This window comes from Jaculus jaculus, chromosome 1 (genome assembly GCF_020740685.1).
Source record: "Jaculus jaculus isolate mJacJac1 chromosome 1, mJacJac1.mat.Y.cur, whole genome shotgun sequence".
Lineage (NCBI taxonomy): Eukaryota > Metazoa > Chordata > Mammalia > Rodentia > Dipodidae > Jaculus > Jaculus jaculus.
The window spans coordinates 159,853,500-159,870,007 of record NC_059102.1 but is presented as its reverse complement, the minus strand read 5'-3'; the positions used below and the strand labels follow the sequence as shown (position 1 = coordinate 159,870,007).

Sequence of the window (16,508 nt, the reverse complement as noted above, 5' to 3'; positions counted from 1 at the left end):
GGGGCAGTGATGGGAGACATTGGTCTAGGTTCTGGGCCTGAGGAAATTTGGATGAGGACCAGACTTGGGTGAAGATGCACAAAGGTCAAGGAGCGATGCTGACAGCACATTCTAGTTAAGAGTGGAGGTGTGCAAACTGGCTCTGAATACTTGGGGGTGGGGGGGAGGCTGAGCAGAGGCCATCAGTGTTTTACACCTAGTGTGGGCCTCCAGAGTGTGAGGTGCTTCGGAGTGGAGCAGCCTTGGGCTAGCCAAATGCCTTCCTCAGGGCATCCAGCTGACTCTCTAGGCCCTGAGGTCAGTGTCCTCCAGGCCTGGCCTAGCAGTCCTGTTGTATTCCCTCTGGCCTGGCTTTCCACAGAGGGCTGGGAGGCAGAGCCAGTGTATCTTCAAGGCTGAATTGTTGAGCCGAGCTGAAGGTCCAGTGATAAAGGCAGCTTTCAGACCACAGCTGCCCAGGGCCCAGTCAGCCAAGGTTGCCTTGCCCAGCTGCTGGGAGGGGCCTGTCCCTTAAGTCTTGGACCATCCAGAGGATGGCTGGATGCAGAGTGAGGATGCAAAAGGTTTTGAGCCTTTTTTAAATGCCTAGCAGACTCTTCTCAGACAAACATGGCATTGGTGCCTGGCCCAGTGGGGGAGGGGGGAACAGGACAGGTGGTTGATCAGGGAACTTGGAAGGCTAGGGAAGGATCTGGACCTCCCGACCCTTTCCTGGGGGCATCCCAATGAGACGCCAGTAGGTACACATGACAGCTGGATAGTCCAGGTGCCAGTGGAACTGGGTACAGTGGCACCAGCAAGCTCTTTGTTTGGTGGGGGTGTAGACGTCACCAGCACCGAGGACTGTGTGTGACCATCAGATCCTGGAGAAGTTCAGTCATAGAAGAACCATGAAGAATAGGAAGCAGTGGGCAGGGAGAGTGTGGGACTGCATGGGTGGTTTAGGTCACAGATGGAAAGGGCTAGGAAAGCAAAAGGAGGTTGGCAGGCACAGGAGTCAGTCTTTGGGGATGTGAGTTTGAGCAGGACCAAGCAGCCTCAGACACCTTCATTCTAAGTGCTAAGCGAGGAATCCTGCCACAGGACAGCAGTGTCAGTTATGTAGTGAGTGTCCTGCTAGGCTGGCAGAGGCTAGACAGTGGATGACGAAGTTCCCTCCCCTGCATCTCTGAGGGCCAGGGGCAGACCCTAAGGACCTCTGCTATCTGGAACCAGGGAGGCCAGCAGGACACTGACCATATGGTAGCCCAGAGAATAAAGGGTCACGAGGAGGAGGAAGGGGCTCTGGGACTGGTCATTATGGGCCTTCCATGGGTGTGTTGGAAGAGCAGCAGCTGCACGAGGGTTAGCACACATCCAGGGCTAGCAGTCTGAGATTGGATTGTAATTTGTTTATTTATCTGTATAATACAGTCTCTGGTAGCAGAAATATATGCACAAAACAATTCAAAGTTCAGAGTAAAAAAAAGTCTTAAGATTTATCCCATTGGACATTTAATATACATGGATTCACAGCTCTGCTCCATCTGACCCACACCTCACATACAGCTGCTGTCTTTCTTTACAGTGACATCAGAGATGAGAGGCGTGAGACTGGGAACGCAGGCCCCTCACAGAGCCAAGGGCCAGGGGCCGTGAGAGGCAGAACCCCAGACCCAGGCAGAGGGAAGGCAAGAATGGCTGAGGGATGGGCTACAGCCTGCTCCCAAGAGGCTCCCCACAGCCAGAAGCTGGAGCTATAAAAGCACACCCAGTTAGCTACAGTGATGCTAGTCCATACAGTTCTATGTATCCCAGGCATAGGAAGGCCACGTCCACCATCTGCAGACACACTCCCCACAGCTCATGTGCACCCTGCTGAGCTGCAGTCTGGCCCACAGACTTGTGAGATAGGCCAGGCTACCCCTGCACAGACTCCACAACTCGGCAACTCGGCTCAGCTGTGCAGCCACTTCACAGTATGCCTGCTCATTTGCAAGGACCATCTATGACACGTCACCTACAAAGGGCTTGGTCATGACGTGCTGCAGCTTTAACTGGACTAATGTAGCAACACTGCTGTCGCTGTAGCCCTTCACATAGGCCTCCAGATTAGAAGGTTCTGAGATATTGCACTATTGCACTATATTTCTGCTTCCCAATCATGTTTTCAGAGTCCTAGTGAGAGCGTAAACAAAGTATGAAAGAAATGTTACTCCACTTTAATACAGTCTGTAGTATCATACACCGGTGCTCAGTAGTGGGATGTCCAAGGCCTTCCGCCCAGGGGCAATGGTCACAGCAGCACAGAGGGCCCACGCAGCTGCCTCCCGCAGTCCAGTGGTAAAGGGCACAGTCTTCCCACTCACACTCCAAGCTTCCTCTTCTGGTCAAAATAGGCATCAAACCTGGCTTGGGCATATTCCTGGGAGATAGAAACAGTGTGTCATTATGTAGCCCAGGCTGGCCTGAACCCGAGATTCTCTGCCTCAGCCTCCTGAGTGTGGAGTGGGGCCTGTGCACGCACACCCAGAGCAAAACGCCCTTCTTCCTCTCTGGTAGCGGAAAGATGTTCTGAGGTCTACTGTCTTTCAGGATCCTTTGACCAAATCTGCATTAAAAACTCAAATCTCTGGGTTGGAGAGATGGCTTGGTGGTTAAGGCCTGTGCTTGTGAAGCCAGCCCCATGTAGGCCAGATGCACAAGGTGACATGAGATCGCGCACGTGCGTAAGTTAACGCATGCATCTGGAATTCGACTGCAAATGGCTGGAGGCCCTAGCACGTCAAGTCTCTCGCATAACAAAATTATAAAAAATAAAACCAAACAAATTTCTGGCTTACTGGTTAAGGGAAGTGCCTGTGAAGCCCAAGGACCCAGGTTCAATTCCCCAGGACCCATGCAAACCAGATGCACATGCACATGGTGGTACATGCATCTGGAATTTATTTGCAGTGGCTAGAGACTCTGGTGTGCCCATCCCCCCCATAAATAAAAATTAAAAACCCTAAGGCATGGTGGCACACACCTTTAATCCTAGTACTCGGGCGGCAGAGGTAGGAGGATCACTACGAGTTTGAGGCCACCCTGAGATTACCTAGTGAATTCCAGGTCAGCCTGGGCTAGAGTGAGACCTCAAAAAAAAAAAAAAAAAAAGTTAAAAACCCAAATTTTATCTTATTTCTTTGCCTAAATGATGTCTCAGTGTTAGCAAACCCTAGTGTAGAGGGCTGTTTCAAGATCACAAGCTTTTGTGTCTGGCCAAGACCCACCTCTTTATCTAAGGGGCTGAAAATTGTGTATATATCAAAGACACCAATGTTCTCAATGTTATGATTATGCCCTCTTGGTTATAAGAAACCATGCTTGCAAGAAATAAAGAGGTCCCAGCTTCCAACTTGCAGCTGTGTATTACAGGTTGGAGTGAGGCACAAATGACTAAAACCCTTCATAGCATGGGGAGATACCTTCCTCCTATCAGCAGGGACTGCAGTCAGGAGTAGACCACCGTGGACCAGATTTCCCTCTGCCCCAACTAGACTGTGTGTCCAGTTGGCCCTGGGCTGAAGGTTGCAGGCAGTGCCTGTGGGCTCACAGTAATTTAACTGCAACACCAGTGAGCGGGCTTCTTGAGCCACCCTGCCCTGGTGCCACAAGCTACTACATTCAGAGACTTGGGGAGAAGGTAACCCAGAATAGGAGCCAGCTTCTACCCATCAGTTACACACACCAGAGCATTTTCTCCTTGACCATACAAGAGAATCGCCCTTGAAACATACCATGTAGCCAAATTCAATGGATGAAATTTTGGCCTGCACAATGGACCAAAGTCCCCAGAAGAAATGGGAGGCAAGAGCAAACCTGCAACACAAAAGTGAGAAGTCACATGAGCAGTGTGGGGCCAGGGGGCTGAGGCTCTCATTTCATGCCGATGGCCACTGCTGCTGGGTCTCATCTGACGTCGCTTTGGGCCTTCGGTGGGACTATATGCCATAGACTGGGAGTGGAAGGAATGCTTGGTCTCTTCCCACCTCTGGCCAGTGACAGATGACTTGCTGGTATGATCACACCCAGCTGCCTAGCCAAAGCGTACACAACTGACATTCACAAGATACAGGAGGTCAAGACAGCCATGCTTTGCTGCAAATATGAATGCACAGCACCTACCAGTAAAGAACAGCTCCAGAAAGCCTGGAGGTTAGAGGCAGCAAGAGTCGTCTCAAATCCCACCCTCATCCCATATACAAGGGGGAAAGCAGGTAGCCATCTCCAGACCCTCCCCTAAAATACTAATTGCAAGGAAACAGCCTATCTACAGCTTATAAAGAAGAAAGTTACACTTACAAATCCAAAAGAAAAAAGTTTACCTATTGATTTCAATCAACATTTCTTCTTCAATAACAGATTGTTCTTCACTGCTGAGGTTTTTAAAGTCACTTTGGAATGTAGTCAAGTAACTGGAAATAAAATGGAGCTTAAAAAAGAAAGAACTGCGTCAGGATAATGGTTGAAAAAGGCACTGTCAATAGCTGCCACAAAGCACTCATGCCTGCAACTGGCTACCTCCCTGGCATCAGAGTGGCAGCTGGAAACAAGGCCCAAGTGCCCGCTGACCCTGGGATCCATGGTTATTTCCACATTTACATTAATAAACTGGTTGAGTCTAACTTCTTTCTGGAGAAAAGTTCCACGAGACTATTCCAAACAGGACCTTCATTCAGAAGGACGCATGTGTAGAATACCATGATAGGTTAAGACAGACAGGAATCATCTCAACAGAGGCAGAGTTGTCTCATAAAGCCCCACACTTACCCAGTGTATCTTCTCTTCTGTTGTGAGAGAAGCCCAGGTCTTCCCACCTACGCTAGTCGAGCTCTCTACCACTGAGTTACACCCCTCACAGTGTCTTTACAAATCTTCAGAAAAGCAACTTCCTTAACTGTGCACACTGCTATGAAATTTTGACAGCCATGAACTCTGCTTTTCAGTTAAGAATCAGCTTCTGGGGCAGGAGGGATGGCTTAGTAGTTAAAGGCACTTGCCTGCAACATCCAGGGACCCATGTTTGACTTTCCAGATCCCACATAAGCCAGACACACAAAGGTGAGACAAGCGCAAGGTTGCACATGCCCACTAGGTGGCTCAAGCATCTGGAGTTTGATTGCAATGGCTGAGGCCCTGAAACACCCTCCCTCCCACTCTCTCCCTAAAAAAAAAAATAAAATAAAATAAAATAAAATTAGGAAAAAAAAAAAAAAAAGAAGAATCTGGGCTGGAGAAATGACTCAGCAGTTAAGACACTTGCCTGTGAAGCATAGGGACCCAGGTTTGATTCCCCAGCACCCATGTAAGCCATATGCACAATGTGGCTCAAGCATCTTGAGCTCATTTGCAGTGGCTAGAAGACCTGGTGTGTCCACACTACCTGCCTCTTTCTCTTTCAAATAAATATAAAGAATCAGAGAGGGATGGCTTAGCAGTTAAGGCACTTGCATGCAAAGTCAAAGGAATCAGGTTCAATTCCCCAGGACCTACATAAGCCAGATGCACATGGTAGTGAATGCTTCTGGAGTTCGTTTGCAGCAGCTAAAGGCCCTGGTGCACCCATTCTCTCTCTCTCTCTGCCTCCCCCCCAAAGAAATAAAATTTTAAAAAATTTAAAAAAGAATCAGTTTCTGATCAATGCAGTCTCTGGTCTGATGGTTCCAACCCCTGGTATAGCCTGCTGAAATCTAATCTAATGTGTCTTCTGCGGGGCAACAGTACAGCACCTGTACTCTGTCCTCTCCAGGCCAGACAGTCCTACTATCTTCATCCCTGCCTCCCTCTTCACAGAAGACTGCCTTGCTTTAGAAATATCCAAGTTCATTCCCAACAGCCATGAAATGTGGCCACAAGACAGTACTGACATTTTCTGACTCCTTAGTGAGCTCCCATTTGAAGGGCTAGCCCTGGAGTGGGGGCCACTCCCTGAAGCTTCCCCCTGGCTCTGTAGGGTTCAGGGGGCCTTCCTGAGGAGGATCTCAGCAGGAGCTTACATAAACCTGTCCACATGTCTTGCAGCAAAGGAGTGTCAGGGCTGATGCGCACACTCAAAATGGTCTTGGCCTCCTCACTCCCTGCCTGGCCCAGCTTCAGGACCACTGCCCAGAGCTATCACCCAGAGTTTGGGTGGTGGGAAGAGAAATGGGAGAAGGAGATCTCAGAAAGAAATCCCAGCCGAACGTCTGTCATGGTGGAAACCAACTGCCCTCCAACTGGACTGGAGGCCTGCTCCTTGGGGGGGAGGGGAGGGAATACATCCCTGATACTGAAAACCTATAACAGGAGTAGCCCTAGGGGTGTAACATCTGCTGATGTCTGGGAAAAAGGTATATACTATGCTTATCAAACTGCCCAGTAAGCACTTCTCTTAATATTCATACCCTTATATTAACGCTACTCTCACTTTGGGTAGAGAATCTTCTCTTTTCAGATGGCAGTGACCTTGGGATGACTCAGAAGGTATCACAGTGCTGGAAAGAAGTGACTGGAATACTGAGTAACAGCTTGATCACACCTTCCAAGGCTCAGGGTCTAATGCGGAAGAGGTGGTGGAAAGAATGTAAGAGCCAAAGGAAGGGTAGGACTCCTTACAACATGCTCTCTTCAGACACAAAATGGCCTGGATATCCATGACCTCACCGTGCCTGACACTACCTAAACAAGACCATCACAAGGAGGAAGAAAAGATCATGACATCAAAATAAAAGAGAGACTGATTGAGATGGGGAGGGGATATAATGGAGAATGGAATTTCAAATGGGAAAGTTGGAGGAGGGAGGGTATTACCATGGGATATTTTTTATAGTCATGGAAAATGTTAATAAAAATTGAGAAAAAAAAGAAATCCCAGCCAAATGTGGTGGTGCACACTTTTAATCCCAGCACTGAGAAAGCAGAAGGAGGAAGATCACCATGTGTGTTCGAGGCCATCCTGAGACTACATAGTGAATTCCAGGTCAGTCTAGACTAGAGTAAAACCCTACCTTTAAAAAAAAAAAAAAGAACGAGAAGAGAAGAAATCCCATAGGGAATGATTTTCCACATAACCTGAGATAGGAACGGGAACTGTTCACAGCAAAGGCATTTCCTCCAGCTACTAAAGCACAGGCCCAAGATCAGTTCCCACCATAGCAGGAAATGAAGGAAGCCAGTAATCCTCCACATAGAAGCCAGGGTTTCTGGGAACACTGTAAGAGCTGCCAGAGGCTGGGTACCTCTGACTGAACCAGGTGTCCATGGCACAAGGACTTTAAAGGGCGAGCTCAGCTATCCAGGGCCTGCACCCACATTTTACACAACAAAATGTCTTTTCTTCCTTTTTTTTTTTTGGTATTACCAGGTGTGATAATTTGAATTTATGTTCCCCCTCAATAGACTCAAATGTTTTATTAAAGCTGTAGCTTGGACTACCAACCGCCTGGCTGAAACAGGTACCACTGTGAGCAGATCTGAATCCCAGCCTAAAGGAATGTATGAGAAGCGCTTGAACTGTGCCTGGGGTTCCAGGGAAGTGCTTGCTTGTGGCGGTGCTAGTGGAGGTTTCCTCTCTGCAGATCTGTGGAAGGGGCCAGCTGCTTCTGCCATTGTGGAACTTCCCCTTGATCTATAAGCCTCAAATCAATCCCTTCCTCCCCTAAACTGTGTCTGGTTTGGAGGTTCATCCCAGCAGTGTGGACTGCAAAACCAGGGATTGAACAAAGTACTCTCACATGTCAAGTAAGTACTGCCACTGAGCTGCCTAATCCTTTTTTATTTCAATTTTTGGTTTTTCAATCACTGTAGCCCAGGCTGAAATGAATTCACTAGGTAGTCTCAAGGTGGCCTTGAACCCACAGCAATCCTCCTACCTCTATCTCCTAAATGCTGGGATTAAAGGCGTGTGCCACCACACCTGACCTTCAGACTTTCTTATTTTATTCTGAAAAATGGTGTAGCATGTGCCACCATAACTGGCCAAAGGTTTTTATTTGTAGTTGTTTTGTTTTTCAAAGCAGGATCTCACTCTAGCTCAGGCTGACCTAGTATTTACTAGTAGACCAGGCTAGCTCTGAACTCATGGCAATCCTCTTGCCTTGGCATGAGTACTGGGATTAAGACATAAGCAACCACACTGGCCCACAATAAGTTTTGTTTTTTTTTTTTTTTTTAATTTATTTTGACAGAGAAAGAGACGCAGAGAGAATGGACATGCCAGGACCTCTAGCCACTACAAACAGCCTCCAGATGCATGTGCCCCCTTGTGCATCTGGCTTGTGTGGGCACTGGAGAGTTGAACCAGGATTGGGGCAAATGCCTTAACCACTAAGCCTTCTCTCCAGCCCAACATAACTTTTTTTTCCCCTTTCTTTTATTTATTTATTTTTTTGTTTTGCTCTAGCTCAGGCCAACCTGGAATTCACTTTGTATTCTCAGGGTGGCCTCAAACTCTCAAGCAGTCCTCCTACCTCTGCCTCTCAAGTGCTAGGGTTAAAGACGTGTGAAACCATGCCCGGCTCAATATAACATTTTTAAATATATATATATATTTTTAATTTTATTTTTATTTGAGAGAGAGATACAGGAACAGGCAGGTAGGAAGAGAGAGAGAATGGGTGTGTCAGGGCCTCCAGCCACTGCAAACTCCAGATGCATGTGTCTCTTGTGCATCTGGTTATGTGGGTCCTAGGAAGTCGAACTTGGGTCTTTAGTGATCCTCCTACCTCTGCTTCCCAAGTGTTGGGATTAAAGGTGTGTACCACCATGTTTGGTCCCATGCCACATTTAAATAGAGCCACCTTGGGGCTGAGAATGTGACTCAAGATAAGAACACTCACCAGGAACGCAAGGAGCTCTGAATTTGGTCTCCCATAACCACAAAGAACTAAGTAAGGCATCTTTAAAAATGAACATGTAATTCTAATTACATAAATTGGCTCACGCATAAAACTAATGTATCAAATCTACAAAGTAATCTCCTACCTGTTGCTTCCGAGTGGGATACTTCTGAATGTTTGCTTGGAAAAAAGGGTACTTTTCATAAGAGTAATCATACATCCATTCACAGAAATGATTCCCAATGTCAAATCCCCTAAAAAAGAGAAGACAGTACAGGGAGAGCGTGAGACATGCTGCAGGGCCTGCAGGCTCAGAAGGAATGAAATGAAAAACGGTTGTCTTTCTGTGACTGAGTTCACATAGAACGATCGGTTCCAAATTTGACCATTTTTCTACACATTTCATAGTGTCATTTTTTTCTTCCTGCCGAGTAGAATTCCATTGTGTAGATATAGTACCTCTTGGCGTGAATGAATGAACCCTGAGTGAGTTGATCCAGTCACTAAGCAGGCTCCCTGGACAGACAAGGGTCAGCTTACAGTCAAGAAGCACTTGACTGAAGAGTCATGTACAATGTGTCTCCTACAGGCAGTATTGATGACAGGAGCGCAATTTCAGCAGCCCAGGGGAAGAGCCAAACCACACATGAATACCTGGCTGCTCTGCCTGCCCTCTGCCTGGAAACTTCTTCCATGTTGGCAGTTTTAGCCTATTAATTGTTTCAAATCCATTATCACAATAATGAATCAATACTGAAAGTTAACATTTACCTGTAATTGTAACTGCTGTATTCAAAGTCAATGAGCATCAGCCTCTGTTTTTGAGAATTCTCTTGGCCTTCCAGAAGTAGGATATTTCCTGCAAGAAAGTTTGGCTGTCAAGCAGAAGGCCCCCATCCTAAGATAGTAGAGCTGAGAGTGGTTCTGGACCTGAATGGAAATCCTGAGTGACTTCAGCTTTTGGTCCCATGGATGTCACAGGGCAGAGAGGCTTCAGACCCATCTGTTCCCAGCTGTCTAAAGTAAAGAGTACTTCCCAAATGCACAGTGCATGCTGGAGCCTGGTTGGCAAACACCACCTGTCACCTCTCACAGCCCTTTGACTGGGTGGCTAGCAGAGGATGGCTGAGGCAGCTCAGCTAAAACTTTGTCAAAGTGTTCTCCATGGTGAGGATGCCAGGCCCAAGTTCAGCTACTGTCATGCCCTGACTGCTTTTATACCTGTCTGGTGTTCGCTCCCAGAGACCAGAGTCAACGGTGTTACAAATGCCTCCAAGTCAACTTGGCAGGTCAGCTGACAGCTGGTTCTGCAAGCCCAGGTTCCCCTCTGCAATGCTGGGACTTTTGTACTCTACCCCACTAGTTATCCAGCAATGGCCACCTACTGGCAAAAATGTATTCTGGCTCAAACCAATGGCTTAATGAGGTCTTCATGAGAAACTATTCTGGAACCAAATAATTGCTGAGGCAGGAAAACTGCAAGAGCCCAGGAGACTTGAGTGAGGCTTGGCAAAAAGGCGCTATCCTGAAAACAGAACCAACCTGCTGAGCATAGCAAAGGGGGCCTAAAGAGGGGCAGAAGACACCTGCAGAAGTATAATCAAGATAGCAAAGCAAGCCAGACGTGGTGGTGCACGCATTTAACCCCAGCACTTAGGAGGCAGAGGTAGGAGGAGTTCAAGGTCACCCTGAGTTAGAATGAGACCCTACCTTAAAAAAAAAAATTGTGCTGGAGAGATGGCTTAGCAGTTAAGCGCTTGCCCGTGAAGCCTAAGGACTTGTGGTTCAAAGCTCGATTACCCAGGACCCATGTAAGCCAGATGTACAAGGGGGTGCATGCATCTGGAGTTTGTAGTGGCTGGAGGCTCTGGTGTACCCATTCTATCTGTCTCTTTGTCTGTCACTCTCAAATAAATAAATAAAAACAAAAACAACAACAAAAAATAGATAGCAAAGTATGCCAGGTAGTGTTGGCAGTGCTATCAGGAGCTGCAAGACTAGGTGGCATTCTTTAATGAAATCATATGGGAAAGCACCCCAGCTACAACTGTGCAGTAAATGTACACGACTATAGTTTTTCTAGAGTAAAAGTATAAAGACACTAATGGTTGTGTGCTGACATTGAAAGAGAAGGCATTTTGATAAGCTCAAATAGCCACTCACTACAGAGGAGCTCACAGGACTAGGAGGTGATCATAGTCTTCTCATGCTTCTGCACGTTAATGAAGTCATGAATGTTAAACATGAACAGGTATGTCTAGCTGGGTGTGGTGGTGCACACCTTTAATCCCGGCATTTGGGAGGCAGAGGTAGGAGGATCTCTGAGTTTGAGGCCACCCTGAGGCTACATAGTGGATTCCAGGTCAGCCAGGACTAGAGTGAGACCCTACCTCGAAAAACAAAAAAGGTGGACAGCATTCCTGAGGAACAGCACTTCTGTGTGTGTATATTCCCCTGCTGAGCATGGTGGTACATGCCTTTGATCCCAGAACTCTGGAGGCAGAGGTAGGAGGATTAGTGTGAGTTCGAGGCTAACCTGAGACTATGTAGTGAATTCCAGGTCGGCTTGGGAGAGAGACCCCCCCACCTCAAAAAAAAAAAAAAAAAATCACCTTCCCCCCATAATTTGCTTTTGTTATAATATATCCCAGATTTCTCTGATGGTGTGGATAAAGTTCTATCTCACTCTTTTCATAATTACACTTCACAGGCTAGCTGCATTTTCTAGTGTATATCTAGTATTCTGATAACCATCTGACATGCCTCACACACCCATCAGTGAGTAATCTAAGTATATGCACAAGGCCCATCTCTAGCACCCTGCACTAATTCTTACCTTCTTGACAGTCATTATGACAAAATACAACTGGAGATGGAGTGGACACCAGCAATGACCTGAAAAAGCAAGGCCTCACTGTTACTTATCAATCCTTTAAGTAGGATGCAAAATATTCCACTTTCTCTATGTGGCCTGCACAGTGCCAGTGCTCCAATGCAACACATGGTTCCACATGCCCCTTTTCTTATGCACAGCCTGAAAGCCATAGCACCACGTGGTGGTTAACTCCACTAGCTCATGCCAGGAACCACACAGCCTCTCTGCACCACAGCTCTTCTCTGCTGCCTCACTTCAGGACTTGGCTCACAATGCCCTCTCCCGCATCAGGGCCTCCCCTCACGCTGGCCCTGGCTTGTACAATCTCTCCTCACGTGCCTGACCAGTGACCCAAAGCAGATGATCCTTCACAGCACATCAAAACCACACATGCTGTAAGTGTTCACTTGCTTTCTGTCTTCACAAAATAGTGGCTCCTTAAAGGTCTTGATGTCCATTTCCTCAGGCTCAGGCATTCTGCCCAGCACAGCAGACACCAACATCTGTGATCCTACCAATGCCAATACTTGCCTGGGTGTGCATGCAACACCCAGACAGAATGGTAGTCCCTGTTCAGAAACCAGTCAAGGGCTGGAGAAATGGCTTAGTGGTTGAGGCACTTGCCTGCAAAGCCTGAAGACCCAGGTTCAATTTCCTGGTACCCACATAAAGCCAGATGTACAAAGTGGCACATGCTTCTAGAATTCCATTGCAGCAGCTGGAGGCTATGGCACACTCATTCATACCCTCCCCCCAATCTCTCTATTTGCAAATAAATAAAAATATTAAAAAAGGAAGCCGGGCGTGGTGGCGCACGCCTTTAATCCCAGCACTCGGGAGGCAGAGGTAGGAGGATCACCGAGAGTTCAAGGCCACCCTGAGACTCCATGGCGAATTCCAGGTCAGCCTGAGCCAAGTGAGACCCTACCTCAAAAAAGAAAAAAAAAAATAAATAAATAAATAAAAAAGGAAAAGAAATCAGTCTTGAAATTTTCCTGGTCCCCAATGTTCAACTTAGGTTTATTATTTTCTCCCTGGCCTGCCACTCTCAGCCCTCAAATTTCCTGCCCTAGAATAAAAGAAAAAGAAAAAAAAAAATCACTCCTCTAAAAGTCCATTTCCTCCAGCAGGCCCTCCTGGACTGGGAAGATTGTAAAGCAGCAGCCAGCACATGACAGAAGTCACGGGTTTAACTCAGCCTATTCCTCGGTGCCGCCGAGAGCATGTGCACCGCGTCACAGGACAGAAGGCACTCACCTCAGGCTCTCAAGCTCCATGGGCAGGTTATAACTGAGAAACTTGTGGAGCTGCTGAACTCTGGCCTCCCCAGTAAATTTAATTTTCAGTACTTGATTCAGGTATCTGTAGGGGGAAGGGGTACATTCTCAGGCCTCAGGGAAGCACACAACTCCATCAAGTCTCAGTCCCATGGGATCCCTGTGGTCTCTGGGGAGAAGGGAATAGGACGGCTGGACCCACAGTGCTTTTAGAAGCTGGCTTTCCACCCAACCACCTGATAGATTTTTGCGAACAAGTCTTTCTTGGAAAGGTCAAGGAATTGATTGCTTCATGTAAGACAGACTTACTCATGAGCTACACATCACAAGTGACAGCCTGCACACCAGTGAACCAAAGGGGACCTCTGACTATCCTGGAAGACAGGCATCTACTTCTGGTACTGCCAGAGCCAGTAGTGTAAAAGAGATGAGGACCAAGTGACTTAACCACTTACTTTTCCATTGTTCCAAAAAGCCATTTTGGTTCCTTATTGAATGGCATTTTCATACCATGAAATGTGGCCATTTTCTCAGCTATTTCTGCAGAAATATCTGGTGAACTTAGTTCTTCAGTTTCTAATCGTCGACTCTGGAATAGAAACAGAGTCAGGAACTGTCATTTGCCCATGTATGTAATCAAACACATGTGAGACTACACTCACCAAGAACATGGAACTGGCAGGCATGTAAGTGTTATCCAATGCACATGGGGTCCCCACAGACCTGGTATTGGCCACAACACTTCTACCATGTTGAGAAGTATTACTTTTGTTTTGTTTTGTTTTGTTTTGTTTGATGAGGTAGGGTCTCACTCTGGTCCAGGCTGACCTGGAATTCACTTTGTAGTCAGGATTAAAGGAGTGCGCCACCACGCCTGGTGGTTTTGTTTTTGTCTGCTTTTTTGAGGTAGGGTTTCACTCTAGCCCAGGCTGTCCTGGAGTGTACTCTTTAGTCTCAGGGTGGCCTTGAACTCACAACAATCCTCCTACCTCTGCCTCCCAAGTGCTGGGGTTCAAGTCAGGCGCCACTACTCCCGGCTAATACACGTATCTTTTATTTATGACCCAGATTAATATCAAAAAGTTCTATTTAAGACTTCAAACCACAGCATTTCAGCTCTTTGCCATGAGGAAAAGGCAAGGAACCAATTTCTACCCAACTAATGTTTATGTACAAGTCTTACCGGGATGAATTGTTCAAGTCGGCCTTGGGGAAAGATGCCATAGAGTTTTGGCCCAAGTGACCTTTCTGCGAGAATGGCAAACATAACGCTTTCCAGAACCATGGCTTCGGCACCCTACAACAGATGGCAACAAACCAGGTGTTATTGACCATATCTCTGTACTGAAGCTCTGATGCACTTTTTCATCAGGAGCATCACCCCCTTATAAACAGAACAATGAAACTAAAGTCACATGGCTTGAGATGTGCAGGATCCAAGTTCATATTCTATTACATGAAGACACTTAAAATTCAACTTAAGCCATTGGTTTCCTCCAAGAAAAGTTAACAGCAACAACAACAAATTCTTACCCTGATACATACTGAAACTCGGTAGTGAACTCTGTTCCGTAAGTAAGGGCCCTTTTTGGCTGTTGGCTATTTTGACTCTTGCAAGCTCCTTTCCCCTTCCTTCCCCTTTTTTCTATGTAAAGGGTATCTCCTTAAGTCTCCCTTCCCAGCCATGCTTGGAAGGGAGAGAATTCCTTTTGGTTTTGGTTTTTTTTGTTTTGTTTTGTTGTTTTGTTTTGTTGTTTTTTGCTTTTCTTTCCCTCCTAATTCTCCCCAAAAATAAGACTCTGAGAATTTGGATCTTCTACTGAAAGTAATGTGATCTGACCTGCTAGATGACATGGTGATTCCTTCACAGGAAGATGCCAGGTCCTGGGCTTTCCAACTAACTTGAATCCTTTTCCATGTCTAATGGTGTTGCTCTCAAAAGCAAGTCACTTTACCAGTTACAAAAACGACTCAATTCTAGAGCACTGCTTCTATTTATGTTGTAACCTATGCAAATAGGTCTCACCCTTGGGCTCTCAAAGACCATATCACCATGCATTTTAGTGAGGATGACTTGCTTCTCTCAGTTGAGTACGTGGATAGAGAACTTGGAGGCTCCAAAGGCCCTCTTGCCTGTGGGTTCCGGGTTTTCAGTTTCAGTGCTTGTCTTCTGTCACCTCTATGAAGCTTCTGTGTTCTATCTCAGTCCTCACAATTAATGTGCTGCCTTCAAAGTCCATCCTTCTCTTTCCTCCCCAATTCACTCTTTAGTCTTTCTCCTTAAATAGCAAGTCGAGACTAATGAGTTTTTATCTGCTAGAGTGAAGCAGTGGGAAGAAGAAAGCCGTTGACTCTCTTTCCTAGGACTTAGCCTCGGGTTTCTAAATCCATGTGTTTGAGAAGCACCACCAGGTGTGTTCCGAAAAGGCTTTCAGGTGATTCTAACTGACCTCTTGTTAAGACATGCACTGTGAGGAAACACTAATCCAGAGGAACACTGCTTACAGTATTCACATTACATGAAATGACCTGAGCAACTAAGAGGACGAGCTCATTAGGCAATGACAGAATTGTAGAGTTAGAAGGCTTTAAAAAAAAAAATAGAAAAAAGAAAAGCTACCCCATAAAAGTAAAAGGTAATCCACTCACCTTCACGTTTTGTGGGGGAAAATGCATTAGTTCGTAATCCCCCAAATTATAGTCTGTCATCTTGTAAAATCCCCATAATTATGGTCTAATCACTGCCTTGGGTTTCAATCTTTATTAATTTGCAGTTGTTTATACTTGACAATACAGGCATCACAATTATTTGGTCAGGTTAGTGAATTTTAGAAAGGGTTAGATATCAGAGTTTTGTTTCTTTCTTTGACAATACCTAGTATGTGTTTAGCTGGTGAACTGTATTCCATTTCCATCATGCATCTAACCCTCAGAGCACCCCTGCCCAGGAAGGACAGTCACTGCAGCCCAGTCTGATACCAACCCCAACACAGCAAAGGCCTGCAAAGCATCCTCTGCCACAGCACCGCTCCCTGTGACTGGTGAGCAGCTCCCGTCCTGATGTGCAGTGTCAACTGCAAAAGCTAGCAGAGCCTGACCGTCATGAGTAAGAGGTGTTGGCCTCAGTTCCAGACCAGGCAATCTCCAGTTGTGGCTCTTCGCCAGTTCTTGCCACCTGTGCAATCTTCCACAAATTCTTACTGTCTAATCATTTCCAGGTTTCTTTGGTATCAAGTACCCTGAATTTGATTTATTTTTTAAATTATTATTTTACTTATTTTTATTTATTTTTGGTTTTTAGAGGTAGGGTTTCACTCTAGCCCAAGCAAACCTGGAATCCACTATGTAGTCTCAGGCTGGCCTCTAACTCAATGATCCTACCTCGACTAGAATTAAAGCCATGTGCCACCACACCTGGCCTAATTTTTTTTTAATTTATTTGTATTCACAAACAGAGAATGAGCCAGGGCCTGCAATCACTGCAGAGAAACTTCAGACACATGTGTATCTGGCTTTATG

The 16,508-nt window shown here is 46.3% G+C and overlaps 1 protein-coding gene across 3 annotated transcripts in view; it reads right to left on the bottom strand.

Annotated features, from left to right (window-relative positions):
- Nucleotides 1-1,376: 1,376 nt before the first annotated feature.
- Nucleotides 1,377-16,508, bottom strand: part of Chka (choline kinase alpha) — a 64,617-nt gene continuing 49,485 nt past the window's right edge. For all 3 annotated transcript variants that reach the window (XM_045158996.1, XM_004656774.3, XM_004656775.3), the window contains 9 exons: nucleotides 14,173-14,286; nucleotides 13,445-13,578; nucleotides 12,970-13,074; nucleotides 11,674-11,732; nucleotides 9,609-9,696; nucleotides 8,983-9,091; nucleotides 4,347-4,453; nucleotides 3,759-3,840; nucleotides 1,377-2,404 (listed from right to left, as the gene is read on the bottom strand). In XM_045158996.1, the coding sequence (XP_045014931.1) occupies nucleotides 2,345-2,404; nucleotides 3,759-3,840; nucleotides 4,347-4,453; nucleotides 8,983-9,091; nucleotides 9,609-9,696; nucleotides 11,674-11,732; nucleotides 12,970-13,074; nucleotides 13,445-13,578; nucleotides 14,173-14,286 (858 nt within the window). In that variant the 3' untranslated portion in view covers nucleotides 1,377-2,344. The remainder of the gene's footprint in view (nucleotides 2,405-3,758; nucleotides 3,841-4,346; nucleotides 4,454-8,982; nucleotides 9,092-9,608; nucleotides 9,697-11,673; nucleotides 11,733-12,969; nucleotides 13,075-13,444; nucleotides 13,579-14,172; nucleotides 14,287-16,508) is intronic.